The sequence below is a fragment of the Diplotaxodon limnothrissa genome, linkage group LG7 (genome assembly GCF_057381915.1).
Source record: "Diplotaxodon limnothrissa isolate DT_005_m linkage group LG7, D_limnothrissa_male_GT1.1, whole genome shotgun sequence".
Lineage (NCBI taxonomy): Eukaryota > Metazoa > Chordata > Actinopteri > Cichliformes > Cichlidae > Diplotaxodon > Diplotaxodon limnothrissa.
Window position 1 is genome coordinate 42,032,900 of NC_140602.1, and position 24,007 is coordinate 42,056,906.

The 24,007-nt window shown below is 38.9% G+C and overlaps 1 protein-coding gene across 1 annotated transcript in view; it reads right to left on the reverse strand.

The window, feature by feature from the left end:
* strbp (spermatid perinuclear RNA binding protein) overlaps positions 1–24,007 on the reverse strand; it is a 95,747-nt gene that overhangs the window by 33,729 nt on the left and 38,011 nt on the right. The window contains exon 3 of the mRNA XM_085359717.1: positions 4,033–4,212. Within this exon, the coding sequence (XP_085215843.1) occupies positions 4,033–4,035 (3 nt within the window). The 5' untranslated portion in view covers positions 4,036–4,212. The remainder of the gene's footprint in view (positions 1–4,032; positions 4,213–24,007) is intronic.

Consider the following 24,007-nt stretch of genomic DNA (forward strand, 5'->3'; position numbering starts at 1 on the left):
TGTGGACACCGCATTTTGGGTTATTTAGACCAAAATACTTAATTTTGCTCTACAAGGGCCTGATATCCACTTACGAGGACATTATACTGCTACTGTTCTATTGAAAATTTTAAAAAATATCCTCATATATGGCTCTCATTTTTCTTAGAAACAAGAATCAGGTAAAAAAAAAAAATCTGGTAATTCTTTGTTTTTACATTCATCAGGTCCCAATCAGCCCAAATATCAAAGAAAAATTACAAATGCATGCTGTGGAAGGGTCCGTGTCTTAGGAGGTTAATGCCAGACATGATATAGTAAGGGTGTGATGAAAATTGAATCATGTACTATATTAACACAGTTTAAACATAACTTTACCGTTTAACTACAAAGACCATACCACCAGAGCTCTCACATTATGGATGAGAATTGGGAGCTGATTCCTGACAGTCTGTCCCATCAAAGCATGCCTCCAAGCTTATGATGGCATATTTTTGTGGCACAAAAATATGCCATGATGAGATGTGTGCTTTTCCTTTTAATAAGGCATGTGCCTGACATGATATGTGAGTGCTCAGCACACAGAACTAGGTAACGTGAGGAGAGACTATGAGATAAGGGAGAAAAGAGGACCAAACAAAGAAAACAAAAGTGACACATCTGCAGGAGATGGAGGGAGGTCAGAAAATAAGGATTTTAATATTTTCACCAGGCTACAGAGGAAACAAAGGTTTGTATGTACTGTAGCTGACAACACAGGCCACGGTGAAGCTACTCTAAAACCCAGAAAAACAAATCACCACCTATAAATATCTGGGAAAAAACAAATCAGAAGTGGTGCTTGTGAAAATGTCACATGTCTTTAACACCACATGAAACCATGAAGAGTCAAAGGAGATAAAGAGCTGTCACAATAGAGGCCTTGAGTGAAGGGACAAGAAATACTAAAAAAACAAACATCTCGGTGCCTCCTCTGCAACAACTACAGCCTAGGGGAGATTGCATTAAAAATTCAGCCTGTGATTTATCTGCACTCTGCTTGGCACGCTGGCCTGCCACACTCCTCTATTCTGTTTTATTGTTCACTCCCTTTTCCTCGCAGTTTTTCAAATTACGCACACATGGTCACAATAGCAGGGTACACATACATCAAAATATATAAACAAAAATCACACTCCATGCTGCAGCAAAATATCAAATAGGTACTTCATAGCAAGCATCTCAAGAGTTCTGATAAACATGGGATGAAATGGGAAATGGAGACTACTATAAAACCTTATGGCGTGTTAAGCATGCCATTAATATTATCAAATGTGCTTCAGCCAGGATGACATTCATCTAATTTATCTAAAGCCTGGTGTAATCAGTCAAGTTTATTTATCCCCCCAATCCGAAACTACAGTACCCACCCTACTTTGTGATAAAGGATTGGATTCTTTTTTTTAAATCTCTGTCCTTTGCTCCTGGTAATGTGTCAGCATGGCTTATAGGTTTATTGCTTGCCTGTAAAATATAATGACCTGGGTGCTTAAAGCAAACGAACTGACACTGCACTGTTTTGGGGGCACACTTACAAAGTATTAAATAATGGCATATCTGCACATGAAAATATACCAGAATATTGTGTATAAAAAACAAATAACATGAGATTATGTCACTTTGAAAAACATAAAAATCATACAAACTTTAATTTAGTTTCATATGCTTACTATTAAATGTAAAAAAACCAAATGAACAAATAGTGCTTCACATTTCAGATTCGAAAGTGCACTCCCCAGAAATGAAGGAATTAACAAATAACGTACAAGGACACAACTAGGGCCTCAATCCCACACACCTAGAGACTGGTTGGTGACTGGTAACCACCGGTTGCTAGGGAAAAATGAGTATTTATCAACTGGTTACTAGTGTTAGGGTGCCTGGGTCATCGACCCAGTGTTTTGCGGTTTTGGTTCTTTGATTTTGTTCATTTCATTATATTATGGGTTATAGGTTTATTCTTAGTTTAGGTTTTCTATGTGGGTTTTGTTAGAGTTTTAGTGTTCTGGTTTTCTGTCTGTGATCCATAGTTGCTGCCTCCCCTGTCTGCTGTATCCCCGTGTCAGGTCTGCGTGTCTGTGCTATGTTTCCTGTTTTACTTTGAAGGTCCATGTCTTATGCTAATGTGTCTGGTTTTGCTTCCTTTGCCTCGTTTGGCCTGAGTTGCCCCAGCTGTGTTTCCCTCCTGTTTCCCATTCCCTGATTGCTCCCTCTGTGTATTTAAGCCTTTTGTTTCTCTGTGTCCGTGTTGTGCTCTACCCTTATCTACCCTCATTCATGCTGCGTGTTATGGCTGCGTTTATTCTTTGTATTTTGAAGTTTGTTACTTTGAGTTCGGCATTAAAGCTGTTTTTTTGAGTTTACGTTGTCTCCGGAGTGTGCACTTTGCATCCTTTTCCTGCCTGCACACAGCCATTTCATAACAACTAGGGATTGCTGGAGGTTGCTGGTAATGCCAAACGATAAGGTGATAGCTCCATTCATTTAGAGCTAGAGACAGATCACTGATCCACTGGCAACTATCGGCTGCAAGGAAAAAATGCAAATTTTTTATTGTCAAATCCTAGATGTATGAAAGCCACCACCATAAACCAGACCACATACTTTCCATTTCATGCTTTTTTCAACTAGCAATAGCCAGCAGCCTCTTTCAACCTGTTGCCAAGGGAATACACAACCAGTCTCTAGCCCTGTATGAGTGGGACCTAAACATTAAGGTAGACAAATACAGAATAAGGAACCACAAACAAAGTTTTGGGCAGGTGTATTTATCAAATCCAGAAAACTCAGAGGTTGAAGAAGCTGTTTGTGTACTTTCTGTTTTAATACAGTGACACCCTTGCCAAGGTCAGTATTTGCTGCATCACCAAAACTCGGGATTAATCACAGTACTGTTTTTGCAACACAAGCATGCACTGGTCGTATTAAGCTTGGTTATTTATGAGCTCAGTCATGTGACCTCTTCTGTAACGTCCAACCTCAGCACCTTCAGTAACATCTTGTTTTCTTTCCATTTCTATCAATCATTCATGATTATCCTCCCTAGCACCTTTTCCCTTTCTTCCTTCTTTATTTCCCTTCTCCCTGCTCTACAAACCACTCTTCCACTTACTTTGTTTTTGTCCTCATTTTTCCTCCATTCTCCTCTTGTTCTAGTTTTTAATAATTCATCTTATGCTCTACTCCCCTCCCCCCTCAGGGGTACAGCTCCCACTGTCACAGGCCAAGACCATTAATCAATCCCTTCTCTCACTTGTGCTCTACCTCTACCTCTCTCAGGCTCTTAACCTTCCTTTTCTACCCCACTTTTTTGCTTGCAACATCCTTTATACTTTTCATGTCTCATGCCCCTGTCCCTGATTTATGTTTTTATGGTCTTATCTGCTTCCACTTGTCATCCTCTCCCTCTTCTATTCTCTTTGATCTGTTCAGCCAACCTCTCCTCCTCCTAAACAACATGGTAGTTCTTCTTATGGCATCTTTTTCCTTGTGTAACATCTCTCTCACTTGTGCCTTTGCTTATGTAAGGAACGAACCTCAAATCTACGCCTCATTCAGCATGTCAGCAAGTGACTGCGCACTGGTGTAATAATGTAGAACAAGTATTATGAAAATATAAAAAAGAACAAATCTGCAAAGTTACAAGAATGTCATCTAGAAAATGCCAAACGATGATTAAACCTTCATTTTTCTCTCTTTCTGTTAATCACCACCCACCTTTTCCTTGACTCTTCTTCATTTTTATAACTTCATTTTCCTCTTCCAATCCCTTCTCCTCTTTTCCCAACAATAATGATTAAGTTCAAATTTTCTACTACACACTCAAAAACTCCTGTCAGCACAATCTATTATCAAGTATCTCTCTATCTCTGACACACACTCTCTGTTGTCATGTCTAGTACAACTTATCTTACATCATACAATCTGAAGAAGTCCTTTCTCTACTGCCGATAATGCACTAGCACAGCCACACACACACAAGCCTCCAGCACTTACAGACACAGAGTCTATTACCATGCCTGCAGGAGGAGTGGTCACTTGTTTCCTTCCTGCTGACGGTCACTTCTGGAGTTGCCGGGCACGTGGTGGGGTGCAGAAGCAAGGTTACCGGTCAGGATGTTGATGCCACGTTGCTTCCGCTCCTCATATGCTCTTCTTCTTTAACTCTGGCTGCCACTCTACAATAGGGAAGTTCTGATAGATGGAGAAAAAAGAAGAAGGAGAAAAGGATGAAAGTTTGATCACAAGAGGATGTGTGACAGATGAATTGCAACGCCATTTCTTCTCAGACACAAAATAAAAACAATCAAAAAACAGATTAATTATGACTGCATGCTTACCGCACATACTCGCATCTGCAACCTACATCTGTCTAAGCCAGCTGAACTCACTTGCACTCACTCGCTCTCTGTCTCTCACTCACATGTACACAGTCCTGTCAGCAGGGGTGCAAGGTTTGTCCTTGTGTAAAAGATCTGACAGATTGGCTGATTGGCGGAGCTAGGCATGTGGACACAAACACAGGGACACGCACGCACAGGCCTTCATTCATTTTTCATCAGCTGGCTGGAGTCCGAGGGTGGGAGATGTATTACAAACATGTGCTTGTTTTCATACGCTGGTTACACGCATCACACGCTCTCCTTGATTCATACATGTATGCAAACCAGTCGACTCTTCTATAAGATGCTCTTTATTGTCTTTATCTATAAAAAGACATGGCTGCATTGTGTCACTAGATTCAGCGTAGTGCGATATTTGAAACCACTTTATAAGCGGATACGATGCCAAAACTGTGTGAAAAATGACTTTGGGACTTCTGCTTTATCCTAAAGTAGTGAGTTTCAGTTCACTGCAGGTTGAACAACAAAGAGGGAGAAACCTTTTTAAAAAAGAAGAGGTTGACAAAGCTCAGAAGTGGACCTAAAAATGTAAAAATCTATTTCAATTTATACAGTGTTTAGGGCTTGGTGAAGCAGGTTGTTATGTTGCAGAGCATGTCTTCCAAAAACTGTGACAGTAATGATTCTTCTAACCTTATCTCTTCCTGGCTTTTAATACTTTCAGAGAAATAAAAACAGAAGTGACAGTAAAGAAATACTGAAAAGAAAAGACGTAGAGAATCTGCAGAAACTCAGAACACACAAGAACAAACAAATGACAAATGATTCAACAGCTGCTCAATAGCTGTCCTTTATGGTTTTCTAAAGCTTTTATAATCACTTCATGACTATAAAAAGTAAATCAAAGCGACTACTACCTTAGCTCATCTTATGGCTAAATATCCCGTGTTTCTATGAAAACGCAGGCCAGTTTTATCAGCATGGAGCAAGCTGAGGTGAACAGATACACAACGTTCCTATTCACAAAATGAAATGTCAACAGTATCACTAGTGACAGTACACAGGCGCATCTGGCCACACTCAACCCAAAGCAATGACATTTACAGAGCTGTGCATGTCTGAATGTGCTCACACAAACTGGCTGCTCAAAGCCCTGCCAGACTCAGGGGACTCAAGTTCACGCCGGTGCAGGACAGTCCACCTCTATTCCTTCACTACATTTTTTATATGAATACAAAAACAAAAATGCTGCAAACAAGATCTTTGTTATGACTTACACAACAGAGAACAAACAGCACTTGAAAATAAGAAAAATAAAACAGTAAAAAAAATAACGGGTTGCAGCTGCAACCCTCGCAGTTTATCTTCAAATAAAATGCTTACATTTTTTTTCCCAAAATGTTGACAGATGTTAGAATTAAAAGCAATAAAGTAAAGCTGACTTCTGATCTGAGGACTAAAAGTGCAGGAAATCTAAAAAGGCAGCCAACATTAATACTAAACGGGTCTCATCACTAGATTTGGTTTTGATTGAGAAACTCAATCTGAGATATCAGATTTTGCAGGGATATGGAAAACAATGCAGTAAGATACAAACCAAGACAAAATGAAATCAGCTGATATTATCAGTCGATACTGACCTATTATGTATATATGAGAAATGATATCAAGGTCTTCCTATTGCAATATGAAAGCCTTTTTGTTTTTCATTGAGATAGTGTAATAAACAAAATATTCTTGTCGTAATTTGGAAACAGTGTGCAGAGTGTCTTCATTGTTGAAAATACTACTCTGAAGCACATGGAGCAGACAGGCAGACACTAAAGGCACCAAAGGGTTCTAGTTGGGTGAAGTCAGGGGGCAGAGAGCATAAACACACTTGTTATTTTTCAATCCCTCCTGGCTTAGACCTGCTGGGGGATTAAACTGTGGTGATGTTGTAGCCTCTGAGAAAAGTGAGTGAGACCCACGAAGAATGAGAACAAGAGAGGAGAAAAAGAGAAAAGCGTACAAGATGCAGTGAACAGCTTGAGAAAAATGACAGAATTGGAATTGGCCGTGTATAGGAGCATGTAGAACAGAGAGAATGGCTAAAAGGAGGAAAGTGGTAAACTATGGGATAAGTATAAAGTGGTGCAAGATGACAGGGGAATCGGATAAACAACAACTCCAGATATTGAGCTGGCCCCTCAGGCGAACAGACTCCACCAGAAGCAGCAGCTCATTTTCTCTCCAGCTCTCCTTCTCCGAGCCACTGGCCGCTGGCCTAACTATTACCTCCTCAATACACCTGGCAGCAGCTGCAGCAGCAGCAGCGCCTGTGTCTGCACACTTGTGTTTTGCCAGTTAACTTACAGCCAGTGCTAGTCGCTGGAGGGAGCGAGGGAGATGAGTCTTCTTCCAACATGCCTTGGCCACTTAGGACTGTATGCACATGATAATAGAGCACACAAACACAGGAAAATAGAATCACCCTGCCAAGAAGCTTAATAACAAAGTGCCAGTCCCCATTTGATTCTCATTACCAGAACAATTCTGTAATAAACAACCCCATCAGTCCCCTCTCTTTTACTTCTCTCTCATGGCAGTTTCCTTCTCATTTTTCTTTAATTAAAATCAAGTGTACAGTGATGAAAAACACAGTAGGATAAATAATCTAAAATATGATCTAAACCTAATATTAAAGAAGACTGAAAATGCTTGAAAAAGGACTGATTCTTCCCTTTAACAACATGTGGTCTGCTGTGTGCACAACCTCCTCTGTCTTCCACTGGGAGCTAGGGTGTCTAAGTAGACCAGGTTTTCACATGAATGGCTGTGTGCTGCCTGGACAAACTATATCCGCCTGTTTGTTTATAAAGTCTCCTGTGGTGCTGGACTCACACTGACCAATTATTACATTTTTCCTCTGCATCCACCCTCCATCTCTTTTTGTACACCCCTGCCCCCACTTGCTTCATCTTCCCTCTTATTCACACCATGCTGGTGGGTCATTAACACGTGATTGTGTGTTACTCTCCTGAGAAGGGCGGTGGGGTTGGGGACTGGCAGGGGCTTTACCTCATTAATGCTGGCTAGCAGTGGCTCATGGACATTAGCATGTGCACACACAGACATGGATATATCTGCAAATGGCACACACACACACATACACAGGCATACTTGCAGAAATGATCTCAGTTTCATTCCAGTTACTGAATATATTCATCCCAGAAGTTTATGCATAGGGGAAAACACATCTGTAATATGCCCTTCCTTCTCCAAGAGTTTGTGACTACATCCATACAGAGAAGAAAGGAATAATGCAGAGGATAAGAAACAATGGACGAGGACAGACAGAAAAATGAAGGCAAAATAGCAGGGAGATTCGGAATTAGCTGAGATGGCTCTGAGTAGCAATTTACACCTTTCTCATCTGATAACCATCAAATGTAATGAACGGTGGAATAGTCAGACTGAAGGGAGGGAGACGATTGACAAAAGACAGAGTGTGCTAATTAGCGTTGGCAGAGCTAATTTTCACAATGTATTCCCTTTCAGAGTTTAGTTTTTGTTTAGTGTTTGCAATCAGATGAGAAGACCTTTAGGGCATTCTCTTCTAATATAAAATATGTCAATATTGTGTCCAATTATATCCAACTTTGATATTTGATATTTCTGGCATTTTTAACAATATTGGTCCAACGAGCTCTACGGGAGGACAACGATCAGCTAATCTGCGATAGGGACAGGATCAATGCAATTTTCAAGCTGTTCTAAAGCGTCATCTAGCTCTGTGACCAAAGACAGATATTTTAAACAGCCAGTGTTTTGGGGACACGCATGTCGTGGTAACTATTCAACATATAGAGAAACCCACACCACTATTTTTACTTCACTCTGCTCTAATTCTTAGAACCCAGCCAAACCAGTTAGTGGGGGTTTTTAGCCATCAATGTCGACCTAAAATGATGTTAACATCAGGCAGATAAGTGGGTCTCTAGTGATTATTTAGGGGAATTTGAATGATCTCCCCCATGGAAATCAGTTAAAGTGGAGCTAATGTGACACTGATGATGGAAACTGAGTGGAACCAGCTGACAATTCTGTCTGATATCTGAGTAGATATTAGCATATATTACAAAACAAACAAATGTTTTGTTGTCAACAAATATTTTGAAATGAGAAAAGTGCATTTTGCTTATGTTGAGAAAGTTGCAGAGAACTCCTAGATTACTGATTCGACATGAAAAACATGCGACTATAAGTAAAGAAGTTGCGGTGCCTTTGCTGCATGTCTTCCTCTGCTGTCTTTCTTGTCCACTTTTTACCTTTAAAAATATAGTTTTTAAATATAATATCAGCATTAGGGAGCGTTGCATTCTTCAAGTAAAGCCCTGGCTCGTCTCTCCGCTTTCATTAAATAAATTTAGAGTTCTGATTGAACGCTGCCGGTGCCAGTGCCAGCTGGGGACGTCCTCAAACGATGAGAGCTATTAGTAAAAAAGAAAGTATGCCGACTTTCAATTCCAAGATTTCACATATCAAGGCATGAACAAAAAATCACCTATTTCTTGAAATCAGTTAAATAGAATCTCAAATGTACAACAGATGAAATATTAAACCATGTCAATATTTATTTATCAGAAATAGAAAAGCTGCAGAAGCAGTATATACTGTAGCTAACTATATCCCATGATCCAATAGCTTGTAGAACTACATCTAGCAGCATTAGATGTGAATTAAAATAAAGTAATCATATTTTGTATGACTATATGATTAGGGATGGGAATGTAACGCGTAGTCTATTTAATGTTTTGTGTAATATGTGTAATACATTATTTTTTGAGTAACAACCCCAACACTAATCACAACAAAAAGTTCAGAAATACCTCTAACATGAACAAATAATAGGAATATCTAAGATATACTGCTTAGCGATGTTGGTGACACTCAAAGACGAGCCAGTGAGAACCCAATGAGAATCCATAACAGAACGAATAAGGAATTGAATCATTAAATGATATCAATAATTGGACTGGAATCGCTGAATTCTTATCACTTCCCATCCCTATATATCAGTCTCTCACATTGTTTTAAGTGCATGACTTTAACATTTACCATGTTAACTGAGAACTGTAGAGTCTGAGATGTAGCTCTTAGGTTTTTTTTTCAATTTCTCTGAGCATCGCATGATCTGACCTTGGGTTGTCTTGAATTTTTTGTTTTTGTAAATAATCTTTGTCACTGTAGAACGGTGGACATCAAACTGTTTGGAAATGATCTCACAACACTTCCCAGATTGATGGGCAGCAACTTTTTAAAAATCACTCCTGATGACCTTTGCCCTTGACACACACCTGAATGCTTCAGACCAGCAAACTGACAAAAAAATCTGCTTTTAAAGAGGTGCTCACACTTGCTGATGATCAATTAATCAAGTGCATCTGATTATCAGATTGCTAACTTGAATTGACGGTTTTGAGATTAATCTATGCATTTGTGAGATAAAAGATGCTGCACGGTATGAGAAAAAGCTACAACTTAATGTAGGAAGATTGCTGTTGCTTGTCATACCCTTTTTTTCTAAACAAACACATAAACTCCAGTAAGGCAGACCTGCAATCAGGCTAATCTCTTCGGGAAAATGAGCAGGTATAAATAAGAATGGTGTTTCTGGAAGCTAAGACTACGTTATTTTAAGTTAACTGTTGATTTTTCTCTCCCATAACTATTTGCAAGGCGTAGTATTTTAGGTCTCATGAATACTTTCCTCACCAACACGGTTTCCCACATATCTCCTTTAAATAAAACAGGTACACAGGCACTCAAACACCTGAAAGGCTGCTCGGGTACCTGAATAGCCAGTGTGTTATATCATTATTGATGTGTGGATATCTCGAGGGTGACTGATGCCATAATGTTTGCATCTGGGAAAACATCTGCAAATGCGTGTGTTAATTAGTTAGACAAACATGCCACACAGAAACCAGCACACAAAAATAGCGCAAGACGTGGGTCCAGGCGGTGCATAATATTCAGAATAAATTCAGAATCACGCACCAAAGCCATGTCTCTAAGCACCTTTGTTGAGATGAAGCATGCACAGTGTAAATAGGTGCTAGCTCACTGAGACGTCTGTTTACTCGGTCTATTTCTCGACTGCAGTGAGACAGCAGGGCAGATAGATCCAGACACAAATGGACAGACAGAAACACAGAAAGCGTGACAGTGAGATGCACATGGAGAGCTGTGGTAGAGAAGAGGGAAGGGGGTTTTTGACAGCAAAGGAGATAACATAGAGAAGCGGTGGCATGCTCAAAGGAGACACTAATGAGTGTGTTGTCTTTCTAAAAACATAAAAATGCACATCTGAATTTTGATGTCCTTTTTTTCCATTTATGTTCCACCTCCAACCTTAGCATCTAATTTCTTGAATAAATTATTTTGATTTCCCAAGTTCATTGGATTACTTCTTATCTTTATTCTCTCGAGAAAGCATCTTTAATACCTTCATATCTCACACAGCAGATTAGACTATAGAATGACTATAAGTTGATTCTTCAAATATGCTGACCAAAATCGAAGTATTAACTCAAGTATAATCAGGCCTGTGTAAGTCAGAGCTGAGGGCCTTATTTTACTGCTACAATAAAAACTCTGTGAACAAAGATTTGTTGATTGCTGTGATTGTTGACTTTTAAAGTACAGAATGGTAAGGACAACCTGCCAGGTGTATGGTTTTATTAAAGTCATCAAGGCAAACAACCACTGGAAGCATTATGAATATGTCAACAAAGAATGATGCTTAGACAAAGACTAAATAGCTCAAGTAAACAGCATTCAGCCTCAGGCTATAGGAGATTCTCCTTCCCATAATGAACTATGAGTTTCCTTCTATAAACACTCGATGATTTCCTTCTCAGACATGACGTTGCATTTTGTGCTGTGTGCATTTAAAAAGAAGAGATGAAGAAAAGGACAGCGACAGAAACCAGGATGCAAAAACTGTCACACTTCAGGAAAATTAATGTTCCTTTGATATACCAAAAAAACACATACATGGGATGAAAGACACTTCAAAGGAAACCCTCTTTATTTAGGCCCATTGTCTTCATTATGACTAGAGAAGGTTTATTGGTGCTACTGTGGAGGGTGCGATCATCGTGCTCTGCAGACATGTCAACTGGTTGCTTTTGCGTTTTCTTTTTTACCATCTATCGGTGGGAGAAACAACCTTCAACCACTCATTAACATTGCACAGTCTGTCCACTAGACAGATAATCAAGACTTTCTTCACTGACAGGTCATTTTTGCTGCTGTTGTTTTCACCTTGTGTGTGAGTATGTGTGTGACTTTGTCATCATAGCAAACTGTGGTTCTGGTGAATGTTGGGGTTATTACTCCAAATGCTAATCTATTAGATATTATTTTGAAAAAAAAAAAACAAACAGCAATGGTGTTCTTACTAATTTACTCCCCTAAAGAAATGAGTTAATTGCACTACTAGTTACAGACTTTTTCATTAGGATCCACTTGGACTGAGATGCACTGTCACAGGAAAGAAACTGTCCACAAACTGGCACAGTTGACACATACACATACTTCCCTTTACTTATTTAGCCGACAGCAAAGCTTATGAAAGCTAGATTTTATTGTAGAAACAGTTATGCTATGAGACTCACTGCTCATCACTGCTTTTATTAGCAGCTGCTCGGCTACAGTCACACATATCCCAGTGGGTCTGGGGTTTGTCGCTACTAGCTTTGTTTTATCTTTGAGTCGATGTTTTGTTAGGAGGAGTGGATTGTCGTTTCTGGCAGCTATGTTCTTGACCTTTCGTGTAATAACAATTAATGTATACATCCACTCCTTAATTATTATAGCTCTGCTATTATTGAAGTGTTGGAGGAAAAGGGCATGTTTTGATTCTTTTTCTATCTGTTAATTGTACAGATAATTCAATAAATTATGTAATCTCAGTAATGACACAACTGTTTATGCAATTAGTGAATTTAGCACTGTGTTATATTGCTGTTTTGCAGAAACTGTAACATGATTATAGTAATCCATTAAATTGGAACTGCTGGGGACACTTGCTGTACTAGGAAATAACATATAATACTTTTATATGTACTTTTGGCAGGTGTTGTGTCTGTGATTGGACACAGTCTTTTTTTTTTTTTTTCTTGTCAATTCCATTCAAATCACACTGCTAACTTTGGGAACTTCACATTGAGTGTAATTAAGAGTCATGCCAACTGCAAATTGCAGCATGGAAACAGTGCCAAGGAGGAACCCATTAATACTATGACCCTCAATCCAGTCACCAAAATGGAGAGCACTGTACAGTGCACAGTATTTTATTAAGATTAGTTTTACACCTGAGAATCATTGTGCCACAGCTACTTTCAACTAGACTCTAATCAAATGTTTGGTGGGTGTTGGTTTTATACTTCCATCGAATTGTTGTGATATTATTTTCCACGGAAATTAATTTGTAGACTAAACCTTTAATTGTTTTATTTGATTTTAATGAAAAGAGTTTTAATATTTGTATTTTCAGGAATGACAGACTAGCAAACATATTGAGGTAAATGTTTATTGACATGTATTGACTTACAACCCATGTTGTAAGTCAGGGGTCCCCAATCCCAGTCCATGAGGGCCTGCAGGTTTTAGATGTGCCCTTGATCCATCACAGCTGATTTAAATGGAGAAAATACCTTCTCAACATGTCTTGAAGTTCTCCAGAGGCCTGGTTATGAACTAATCATTTGATTCAGGTATGTTGACCCAGGGCAGGGTGAGACCTAAAACTTGCAGGGACACCAGCCCTCGTGGACTGGGATTAGGGACCCCTGTTGTAAGTCATCTAAATGACACGTTTACTAGACACACAAAGCACACATACAAATAGTCATGGATACACAAACAATTACTTCACCTACTAACTCGCCTGATTTTCTGAATTCCCTGCTGATTTCACCTGATCTGTTCATTTTACCCGAGCTTTTCTTCTCCTCTTCTATGTTGGCTGCTGTTTTTCCTCAGTTCTTTTTCAGTCTCAGTCTCAGTATTCTTGGTATATTTAGTATCCTCACATGCAGCCTTTACTGGTTCATGTTTATTTATTATGTCTTTCAAGATCATTATTAATATTTGCACAATATAAAATTAATATTATATCCAGAAAATCAATTTAGTACCAGAAACAATTTTAAAATGTGATGCATGTGATCTTTTTTTAATTGCGCAATATAAATTGGTGTTTTCATTGTTAATTATTCATCCTGCTGATATGACGAGTAAAATGCGCAGATGCTAATACCACCGTTTAACAGTTCAGTTATTAATCATTTGTAACTAATTCCACCTGAGAAGTTATTAAAGACCAAAACAAACCATACCTAAAGTATTCTCTTTTGCAAGAACCTTGCAAAAAAGAATTGAAAGAGACAGATAATTTATGATACATCACTTTATTGACTAAAATCGATCTTTCAATTTGTAGAATAAATAAGACAAGGCAAGGTCAAACTTTTTGAACCCATTAATTGATTTCTAAGGACACATATGACCCTTTAGTTACCATTTTGATTCCTTCACCCCTTATTATTGGTTGATGACTTTCTTGCGATCTGAAATTGTAGGCTGCAAAAATATGCATTTACTGCTTCTCTTGAAGAATGATAGTGTTCAGTTACCCTACAGGGAACTATAAATGACTACACTGTAGTTCTTCCTTGACTGTGTCCAGGTGCAGGGCAGGATAGGTCAGAGCAAAGTGCTGATGAGATGGGAGAAAGCATAAAAAATGCTGATGTTGCCTTTGCAAGGGAAATAGATAACATTGACAGGGGAGTGTTAGTCCCCTCGGTCGATTATTAAAATGGAGAAAGCTGAACGCGTATGCAGTTCCTGCTGACGGTAGGTCAGACCATCTACCTGTCTGTCTAGCCGTTTATCTCTCAATCTTTCCATATATGTGTAAAACTACAGACAGATATATTTACTGTATATCTGATACGTATAGTATGTATTTGTATATCCACATCAACTTACTCAACTCAACTGTATGAGTACTGTCCTGCGTCAGTGTGGGGAATAAATAGACTATCACTATGCCAGAACTGAAGCATGCTGCAACCGTGTGTGTGTTCTGTGTGTGTGTGTGCACACTGGTAGGCTCCTGCTGTGCTGATTTCAGCAGGAACAGATGGTCCTGCCAGGCCTCTAGTGTGAGAGGACTTGTGAATGTGCATACTGTGTGTGTGTCCTGTTGATGTTCTCCTGTGTTTTTCCACAAATAATCTGCCACACTTACACTTCCTGTCTATTTTACATATGACTACACACATACACAGACCCACTGACACTGATTGTTGCAGTGTAAGTGATATCTTCGTGGTCTTTGGCCTACTTGTCTATTCCATTGACACTTAGCAGCTTAATCCTGCTTGAAAGGATCTTCACTGCTAAGCTCATGTTTGCCAACACACAAAGCTGTCGTGCCACCCACCACTTTGCTTGTGTGTGCCTGAGCAGGTCCGTGCATGTGCGACTGGTTATAAACACACATTACTGCTGCTAAAGGGTTAAAAAAATAACGTGAAGCACTGATGTGCCCAGTAAAATATATAAATGCACCAGAAACCAATAAAAAGGCTGGGTATCGCCAACAAACAGCTAATTAGCAAAATATAAAAGATTTTTGAATCAAGGTTACATGAAACTAGAACCCACGCCCAACAACTAATGCTTTGGTGATTAAGTCAGTTAAATTCCTTGATATAGAGCACAAAAATTACATAAAATAAACCACTGTTACAAAGGAGTTGGGGGGATGAAAATGTATTATTGCTGCTATTACCACTTTGACATTCCATTAACAACTTCAAATCCAATATCTTTTAATCCTAAAGGACTTTATCATACATTCTACAACTGCACTTTATTCATGTTTACCTGGAACTAGGCTGGCAAAGATCCAGGTAAGGCCAAAGCCAAAAAAATGGGTCACAGATCAAAGTGCCAGATCAACTAACCAGGGCAAATTAGCAAGATGTCGCAATCGGAAACATACGCCGGTGGGAGTGGAAAGTTCTCTAGCTAATCTACTAGCAATGTGCTAATTCACAAAATCACATGCAGCCACTTCATTTCAGTAATAACACAATGCACCAAGCAACACTGCAAAATACCATGTAAAAAACACATTTTAGATGGTATCTTACAATGTAAGAGTAGGTTTCATGTTTCCTGTTTCCTTATGAACCCAGTTGGGCATTTCATGTCAATGTGAGGCAGCTGAAGGAGAATGAACAGATGTTTGACATAAGGCCAGACTCTATACTGCACGAGGTCTTGTAGGGTGAGAGAAACGTTCTCTGGATAAATCTGACACCTCAGGAGGGGGATTTATCCCAAGAAAGACTACTTCATTATAGACTATTCCTCTTAAAATCTGTGTTAGTTGAGTTGTATGATGTGCAGAAAAACATCAAATATTGTTAACTTCAGAATTCTAAACCATCCTTAAGGTACTCAAGTTAAAGTTACTGTGCCAAGTGTGGAAAAATGCATGCTATGCACTTGTTTTTTTCTTTCCTTTATGTGATATGAGGCTGTAGGTATTAAAATTTCAGATTATCTTAAAATGTTGAACCGTTGAGATGAAATTTGGAGATAAAAATTACACTTTGAGATAACCCGATCAGAAAAAAACTTCCATACATTCATAATAAAGAAGGAAAATCCTTGAAAGAGTTTTGGTGAGATGCTGATGCTCTTGTGTGCTTGGCATTGTCATTATGGATCGATTTATGTTTAGAAATGTGTCAAAAAACCTGATACTCTGTAAGCTAAAGAAGTAGCTTGGCTGACTGTAATAACCACTAAAAGACAAATCCTTCCATGTGCCTTGTACTGCGATTCTTCATTTCCCTCTGGCACCCTACGTTAAGCTCAGTTCTCTGAGTTCTGCTCTACTTCATCAAAATACCAGTATGTTTGAACACCATAAATATGACTTGCAAAGCCCTAAACATTTGGGGTGATGAGTCAGTGAAGTGTGACAGAGCAGAGGCATAGACTTGGTATTGAACACACAGTTTTGGGCAATCCACCGGTGCTATTAGGTGGACATTCTGACAACAATTTCATCTGGAATTCCAAATATATCAGCACTTCTGCCAGCAACTATCATCCCCACATCAGACACAAACATAAGCTATGGTTTTAGTAAACTACTTGCTGAAAACCTTCGTAAATGATGTTTGTGATTTACTCCAAATGTTGTGCTCGGAAACTCAAACACGTTGGCAATACGGCCAGGCACAAAAATGTCCGTGTCCACACCTTTCAGTCAAAAAACTGCCAGTGCACATATTTAGTAAATCCTCACAATAACTTTTTTACACCAAAACTGGGTTTTTCACTGGGCTTAAATATTAAAAATGATCTGGGCAGAATTGAGGCCAGAAATGATTTAATATGTAATGTTGTTAAAACCATCCAAATTATGAAATGCATACTGCAGTCGTGAACTCATTAGAACAGCTAGGGTTATCCAGATGTGAAGTAATCCCCTAATGGTCTTCTACTGTGATACACTGGACAAACTAGAAGGCACACACACACACACACACACACACACACACACACACACACACACACACACACACACAACCACAAAGAACTGTTAGTAGTAATATGTCCACTCTCCCTCTATCGTTCCATTTTCATTAATAAAATCAATAGTGTGGCGAGTGGAGACAGATGAGCAGATTAGCAAGATTTACTACAAAAGCTAAATCACATCCAGTATTTTCATATCCAGCAAGGATATAAAGTAACACTTCTGACAATAATAAGAGTAATAGGAGTGTGTCCTGCCATTCGTTCTCTTGCTTGTCATTGTTTTTCTCATTTTCACTCTGAAGCTATTTCCTCTCTGTCTTGTGTTCATACTGCAGAGAAAACAGTGTCTTGAATGCAGATTGCTTTACCTTTCAGATAAAGTGACCAACTATTGATTTCAGTAAAACTACAAACAAGAAAAAAGCACATTCATTCTTAAATAATAACAGATACCGGAGGCCCTGTGTGAACACATATATTCCTGTTACCTAAAAAAAACGGTTTATGCATGTCTGATAGTATTCCTAAAACGTGTGCCACATTAGGGAGCTTCATTTTCTCTCCCATCCCCCTTGCTTGTTAATCTGCACTGCTTTAGCAGCATCTGATCAGTGCCTCCATTCATTGCAGGTCAATTTGGGCTGTGTGCTCGATATGGCTGTCTCATTACACACTTCCTTCCTGTCTGTCTCTCCGACTCAGGGGAGAAGACGGTGGGACTCAGAGGCGAGAGGAAGGAACAGGAAGAGAGAGAAAGGAAAGGAAGGGTGGGACTTGATGGGGGCAGAGTGTGACCAGAAGGGAGGTTAGAAATGAGAAGATAAGACGGGGAAAAGATAGAAATATACAGAATGAGGGAAACAGAAAAGGTTTACAGTGTGTGTGTGTGTGTGTGTGTGTGTGTGTGTGTGTGTGTGTGTGTGTGTGTGTGTGTGTGTGCATGCAAGCCACAGGGACTATTGATGAATAATTAAAAACAATTTAGCATGAATTATGATTGACCCATCTTTTAAATTATCTGATTATCTTATATCTAATCTGATGATATATCCATATAAGATTAACACTTTAAAATGAAAGGAATATTCTAGTTATTTTTAAACCCAAGTTGGGTCTCTCTCATAAAGCAAGAAATCGACTCTCTAGCCTTGTGTATGTGTGTCTGATCACTGGCTTTCTTGATTAACATATGTCACAGAGTAAATAAAATGACAAACCTCTACTGACTTGACATTTATCGTTGCTCATGCATAACTGCATGTGTTCCTAATTTGGGCCTGATAATAATTTCAATAGTTCCTAAAAGGAAACACAAAATCATCAAAAAGCACCAATTATATTTTGGATGCCTGCAAAATGGAAGTCAATCACCACCAAGTCATCGGGGGGAAATTATCTTCACTGTACTGATTAAAATAAAGAAGCAGTTGACTAAGGTTACAGTATTATCATGGTCACAGTTAAGCAGAAAAAAAAGAACAGGAAAGGAACAGTGCCCCCTTGGACTGAAGTCGGTATCCTGACACATCTGTACTCAAAAGTTCACAATAAAAACTAGGGATGTCAACAGGACGGACACTAACTGTACCTTTCAATACCAACACTCTGAAAATGTGACAGCACATGATCATTTTTTAATTGCAAAGGTACCGTAGGCCCCATATTTACTGAGAAGTGCAAAACAACATTAATACTCAGATACTAATAGATATTAAAAATGATTGCAACAGTATTCATAAGAACAGTTTCAGTCTTCTCCTCCTCCAACTTCACACAACTTCACAAAGCACTGCAGCAGGACAGGCAGGCACACAGCCCCTTCCCCACTAGCAGCTGAACGCGTGAACAGTAGCACAACAAACTTGGCGTGCATCTTGAAGACTGACAGCTCAGCTTTATGAGGAATCATGAGAGGTCAATAAAGTTCCTGTTTCAACAGCATTGGCATACTGTATTAAACAGTTATTATAAATATTAACTCGGCACACACCAACGTTAACCATTTAACTATTAGCAATTATAGCTGTCCATTAAGTTATTATTAAAGCAGTATCTAGCACGGGAATGTCAAACTTATATCACAGGCCACATAGACCCCACTTTGACTTTATGTGGGCCAGACTGATGATACTTCCCATTCTGTCAGTGTAAAAAGTTTAACTGTGCATTTAATCAATGAGATATCTTAATATAACGCAGAGATAAAGAAATGCTGATAAAGAAATGCTGCTGTAGTAAATTAAAGAAGTCTGTCAGGATGACTTTGGGCTTAAATTGCAAGAAGTAATGTGGAGAATTACAGATTTATCTATAATTTAATTACTTTGGTGAAGGAAAAGCTCCAAAACTTGTGAAAATGAAGTTAAAAGTCCAAAAATAGAGTTCTTCTTCCCACATTTTCCAAAGCCTTCCAGCAAGCCAGATTGGAGTCTTTGCCGGGTCGATTCTGGCCCCTGGACGTAATATTTGACATCCCTGATCTAGCAGCTGTGACTAACAATAAAACAATAATGAATAATGTTAGTGTCGGAGCTAGGCAGCAAACATTGCCAGTCCTGGCTGTCTGTAACATTAACAGACGGTGCTAATTTTACAAGATAACATGTTTTTTTTGCATGTGCGCCTAAAAAAATCCCCTTGAAGGTGAGAAAAGTCTAACAGCACTATACTGAAAGAGTGGCAGCTGAACTTAACAACTCTAGTTTATCAACACCACAAATACGGTTCTAAATCACCAGAAGCACTGGAAATAAACAGGGCTATATGTGAATACATTTACATGCCTCTTGATTTTGTCGCAAAAATGGTATCAAGATCCGAGTATTTTCCTGGGTGTCGGTATCGAGTTTGAAACTGTAGTATTGTGACAACTCTGACTTCCTTCTTTCCTTCTGTCATGGCTACTTTTGCTGCTAGAGGGCTTTGTCACTTGAACTTAAATGTGTCGTTTTGCTGCACTGCTGCTGTTTTACAATTTATAAAGTTAGAAGACTGACATCCTGCTGGTCCAACAGGTGAAGGTGTTTATCTGTCCAATGCGCTTTGTTGGAGAAAAGAGCCTTTTTCTCAAGCAGACTCTTGTGCAAGTATTTCACAGCCAAATGTCCAGCCACCACGGTCATGGTCGCTAACAAGAAGGAAAGCAGGCAGCAGAGAAAACCATCCTCACGCTCTGTCTGTTGGTTTTTTTTAACAACTTCTTGGTCAAATGAATTAAAACAACATGTGACCAAAAATCTGCATCTTCTCTGCTTTTAGATTCAGACCTGCTCATCTGTGTGCAAGTGTGCGCATGTGGGGAAAGCATTAAACTGCACCAAGGCATTAGACAAAGGAAGGAAAGAGAGTGAGAAAGCGATTCAGGCTCAACTTTTCCCATTGGGATTGCTCACCATGGCTACGGAAGCATTTTCAGCCGTATGTGTGACATAAGGAAGTGTGAACAAGACACATGTAGACAAGGAGTGAATGAATGATAACATGGCGGCAATGAGATACTATCATGAGCTACTCAAATGAACCTATATGTAATGTTGCTAGGAAGAATCAGACTATATGCAAATTACACTGCAGTAAATATTATTTAAATCAGACTCTCAAATATTGGATAAATAAACATTGCAGATAAAGTTGCAAATCTCATGTTCCATATATAGGACTGCAGCTACTTATCCACAAGATACACGATCCCCTACAGAAAACACGCAAGGCGGCAGGAAAAAGCGGTGACCCAATACAAATGGAAAACAGAGAGCGAGAACAAACAGCAACAAGAGTCTATCACATCTCATCTTACAAGCAGACAATCAGACCCCATCCATATTTTAAGAGCTACGGAAAACTGTAACAATGGGCTGTCATGATCCAAGATTAGTGGAGGGCAGTTTTAATGAGGGGGAGGGCACAGAGGCATCGTGTTTCCACGCTGGCAGCCAAACTCCAGTATCTACTGAGGGCAATTTGTCAGAATTCGGTAACAAACCATCAGAAAGAGTAATTGAACTTCAGCAATAAATCCAATTTTGTAAAGCGTCATATTATGAAACCAAGCGAATTCAACAGTAGCTCAGTTACTGATCATCATCACAACATTTTATATTACTGTTGACTACAAATGACAACTTTTGGTTGTATCAGCAGTTTGCTGATCATTTACTATCTTTTCCTGAAAGAGAAGTAAATTGGCAAAAGGTTGGCTCGATACAAAACACAACTGTCTCCGTTTTTCCTCTGCAATAGGTTTGTCGACATTTGCATAAAGCCATATAGCCAATGTTAGTGATGATGAATTATTCATGGGGTATAAAGGGAAGAGACTTTTACAGTGTGGTCCTGCTTGACAGTTGTGTTATGGACCCACCAAATGTTTGTGTGTGTGTGTCGGTGCGTTTGTGTGCAAGGGTGTTGAGTTAGAGTCAGAGAGAGAGAGTCTAAGAGAGAGAGAAAGAGAGAGAGTGATGCGCTCTGCTACACTCACCGGCAAAGTCACTGCTTTCTCAAGGACACTGCGGCTAAGGGGCAAGAAAGAAAGAAAGAAGGGATGGCAAAGAAGAACAAGCCAGCATAGGAGAAAGACCCTTGGTAAAAGACTGAGAAAGATAAAGAAAGAAGCAGAGACTAAACTCTCTGCCTTGTGGTATACCTCTGCCAACCAGTGAAACTGCAGTTTATGTTTACTCATATAATATATGTATTCAGATAACCGTGGTCTTCACCTTTGACCAGCAAATTAGGTTTACTGTTTGTGGGCAAACAGAATAAAATTTCATCTACATGTTCCTGAGATATTGCTTTCAGCAAAATGTTACAAGGTCATAGTGACATTGATGTTTACATTAAAAAGCAAAAACAAACAAAGAAAATAACAAACAAATTATTTTTTTACCCCTTTAGTCAAAAAAACAAACAAATTTTTGAAAATCCTCAATATGCTATATTGACCTTGAGTCTGACTTGTGACAGCTGTGGACAACATGACTATCCACAGCTATCCCTGATGCTGAGATATAAAATGGAAAAAAAGACTGAATGTTGTAAGCAGCAGGCTAAAAAAAGTCTAAAGAAAGAAGGTCTGATTATTTGGGATGAACATGGCAGCATGCTTGATTGTCTTTGTGTATGTATAACCAATTAATTTATTGGTTATTACAGTTCATGTTTAGGTTTATTCATAATTTATTCTAAATCACCTTATAGCTTTAAACTCAAAAACCTAAAACGAAAACAAATCCCAAAGATAGCGAAGTCCAATATAATGACCGATATTTTCATTCTCATGAAAACCCGACAGATAAACATGTGTTACGTTTAGTTTTTTAAGAATCTTTACCAAGATAATATTACAATTCAGTTTAAAAATAATCTTGTTTTTTTGTCATAACAAGTCGTGAATTAATTGTTTATACTCCACGCCTGCTTACATCAGCTGGTCGTGGTGTCTTTTTCGACAGGGAAGTTGCAGAGTGTGGACAAACTATGCAACATCTACACTTGGTCAAAGGGTCTTTCTCCTATCTTGTCTTTACTTTTTATATTTTCATTTAAATGTTGATAAGAAGATATTGGCAAATAGCAAATATTAGTCAATATATTAAATATATTGGTTGGGTTCTAACAGTATGTGTGGCATCTTAGTGTGGCTCAAAAATGATGTTAATTTGTGATTTAAGGACTAATGTCTGCAGCACCATTAACACAAACTAAATCTACTCACGGAACACTGACAAGCTCCCCAACTCAACATCCCAGCGAGCAAGCACACATGGTAAAGTTATGTTACTCACACTGTGAAGGAAAGCAGTCAAGCGTGTTTTTCTTTTGCCTGGTTCAGTCTCACCAGCAGTCCACTAAAACCTCTATAGCAATCAATTATTTACACATAAACACACACACGCAGACCCCAAAACAGTCCCACTGAGATGATAGTGGGGAAGACCGCTGGGTGAACTGCATAAAAGCTACTTTACATACATAAGTAGGCAGTTTACCAAAGCAGAGTGAACCCGGCAACCACTAGGACCACAGCCCCTGATCCACTGTGATCAGTAAATATGTCTAACTTAAATTCATTGTCAGTGTGAGACCACAATGAAAATGAAACCACAAATGAAGATGAGGCACTCATTTTTCTCAGATAATATCAGGATAAGTTGTAATGTACAAAAACTTCTACAGACGGTTGGGAGTGTATGAGATATACACAGAGACAGAGGAGCAGATCTTCAGGTATATGTATACTTTTCCAACAGGTTTGAAGGTTAAAAAGCAAACAAACAAAGAAAAGAAAAGGAAAGCAGCAAATTCATATTGCTAGTAATTTTATTTTGTCAGTCAACTATGTAAACAGTTGGCCAACAAATACATCTGTCAACCCATCAATAAATTGCATTGATGAGTAAGCAGATGTTTTAACAACATAGTAGGTACACAGACTGTTAACTGGGGGAACATATTGTACAAGCTAGCAAAAATACATGTATTATAGGGAAGTGGAAAAACACATAAATGTGTGATACCCGTTTATGTGTACCCATAAATCAAAATCAGACTTGCGTGTGCGCGCGCGCGCGCACACACACACACACACACACACACACACACACACACACACACACACACACACACACACACACACACACACACACACACACACAAGGTACAAAAATTCCAATTAAGATGTAAATCTTGAATTTGACCGGATTCCATCTGTTCACTCACAAGCAAATTCGGCCCCTCTTTAAAACCTTTTGTATGCTGATGGGGGAACTGTTTCTATTTAGCAGATTTATGATGGAATTCTTTTTGCCGAATAGTTCCCAAAGCGTTGCTGAACATCTGTCTCTTTTCCTCTTTTGGCCAAAAAAAATCCCTTCTTTGATCGTTTTCTAGGTAAAATTCAGCACAAAATAAAGCCGTGTCTATATTACTTAAGTATGAAACCGTCATTTCTTTTGAACAGCCTCTGATGAAAGCACTAATCTTGAGAAGGGTAACAGAAAACACGAACAGACTTAGTTTTGGCCTCA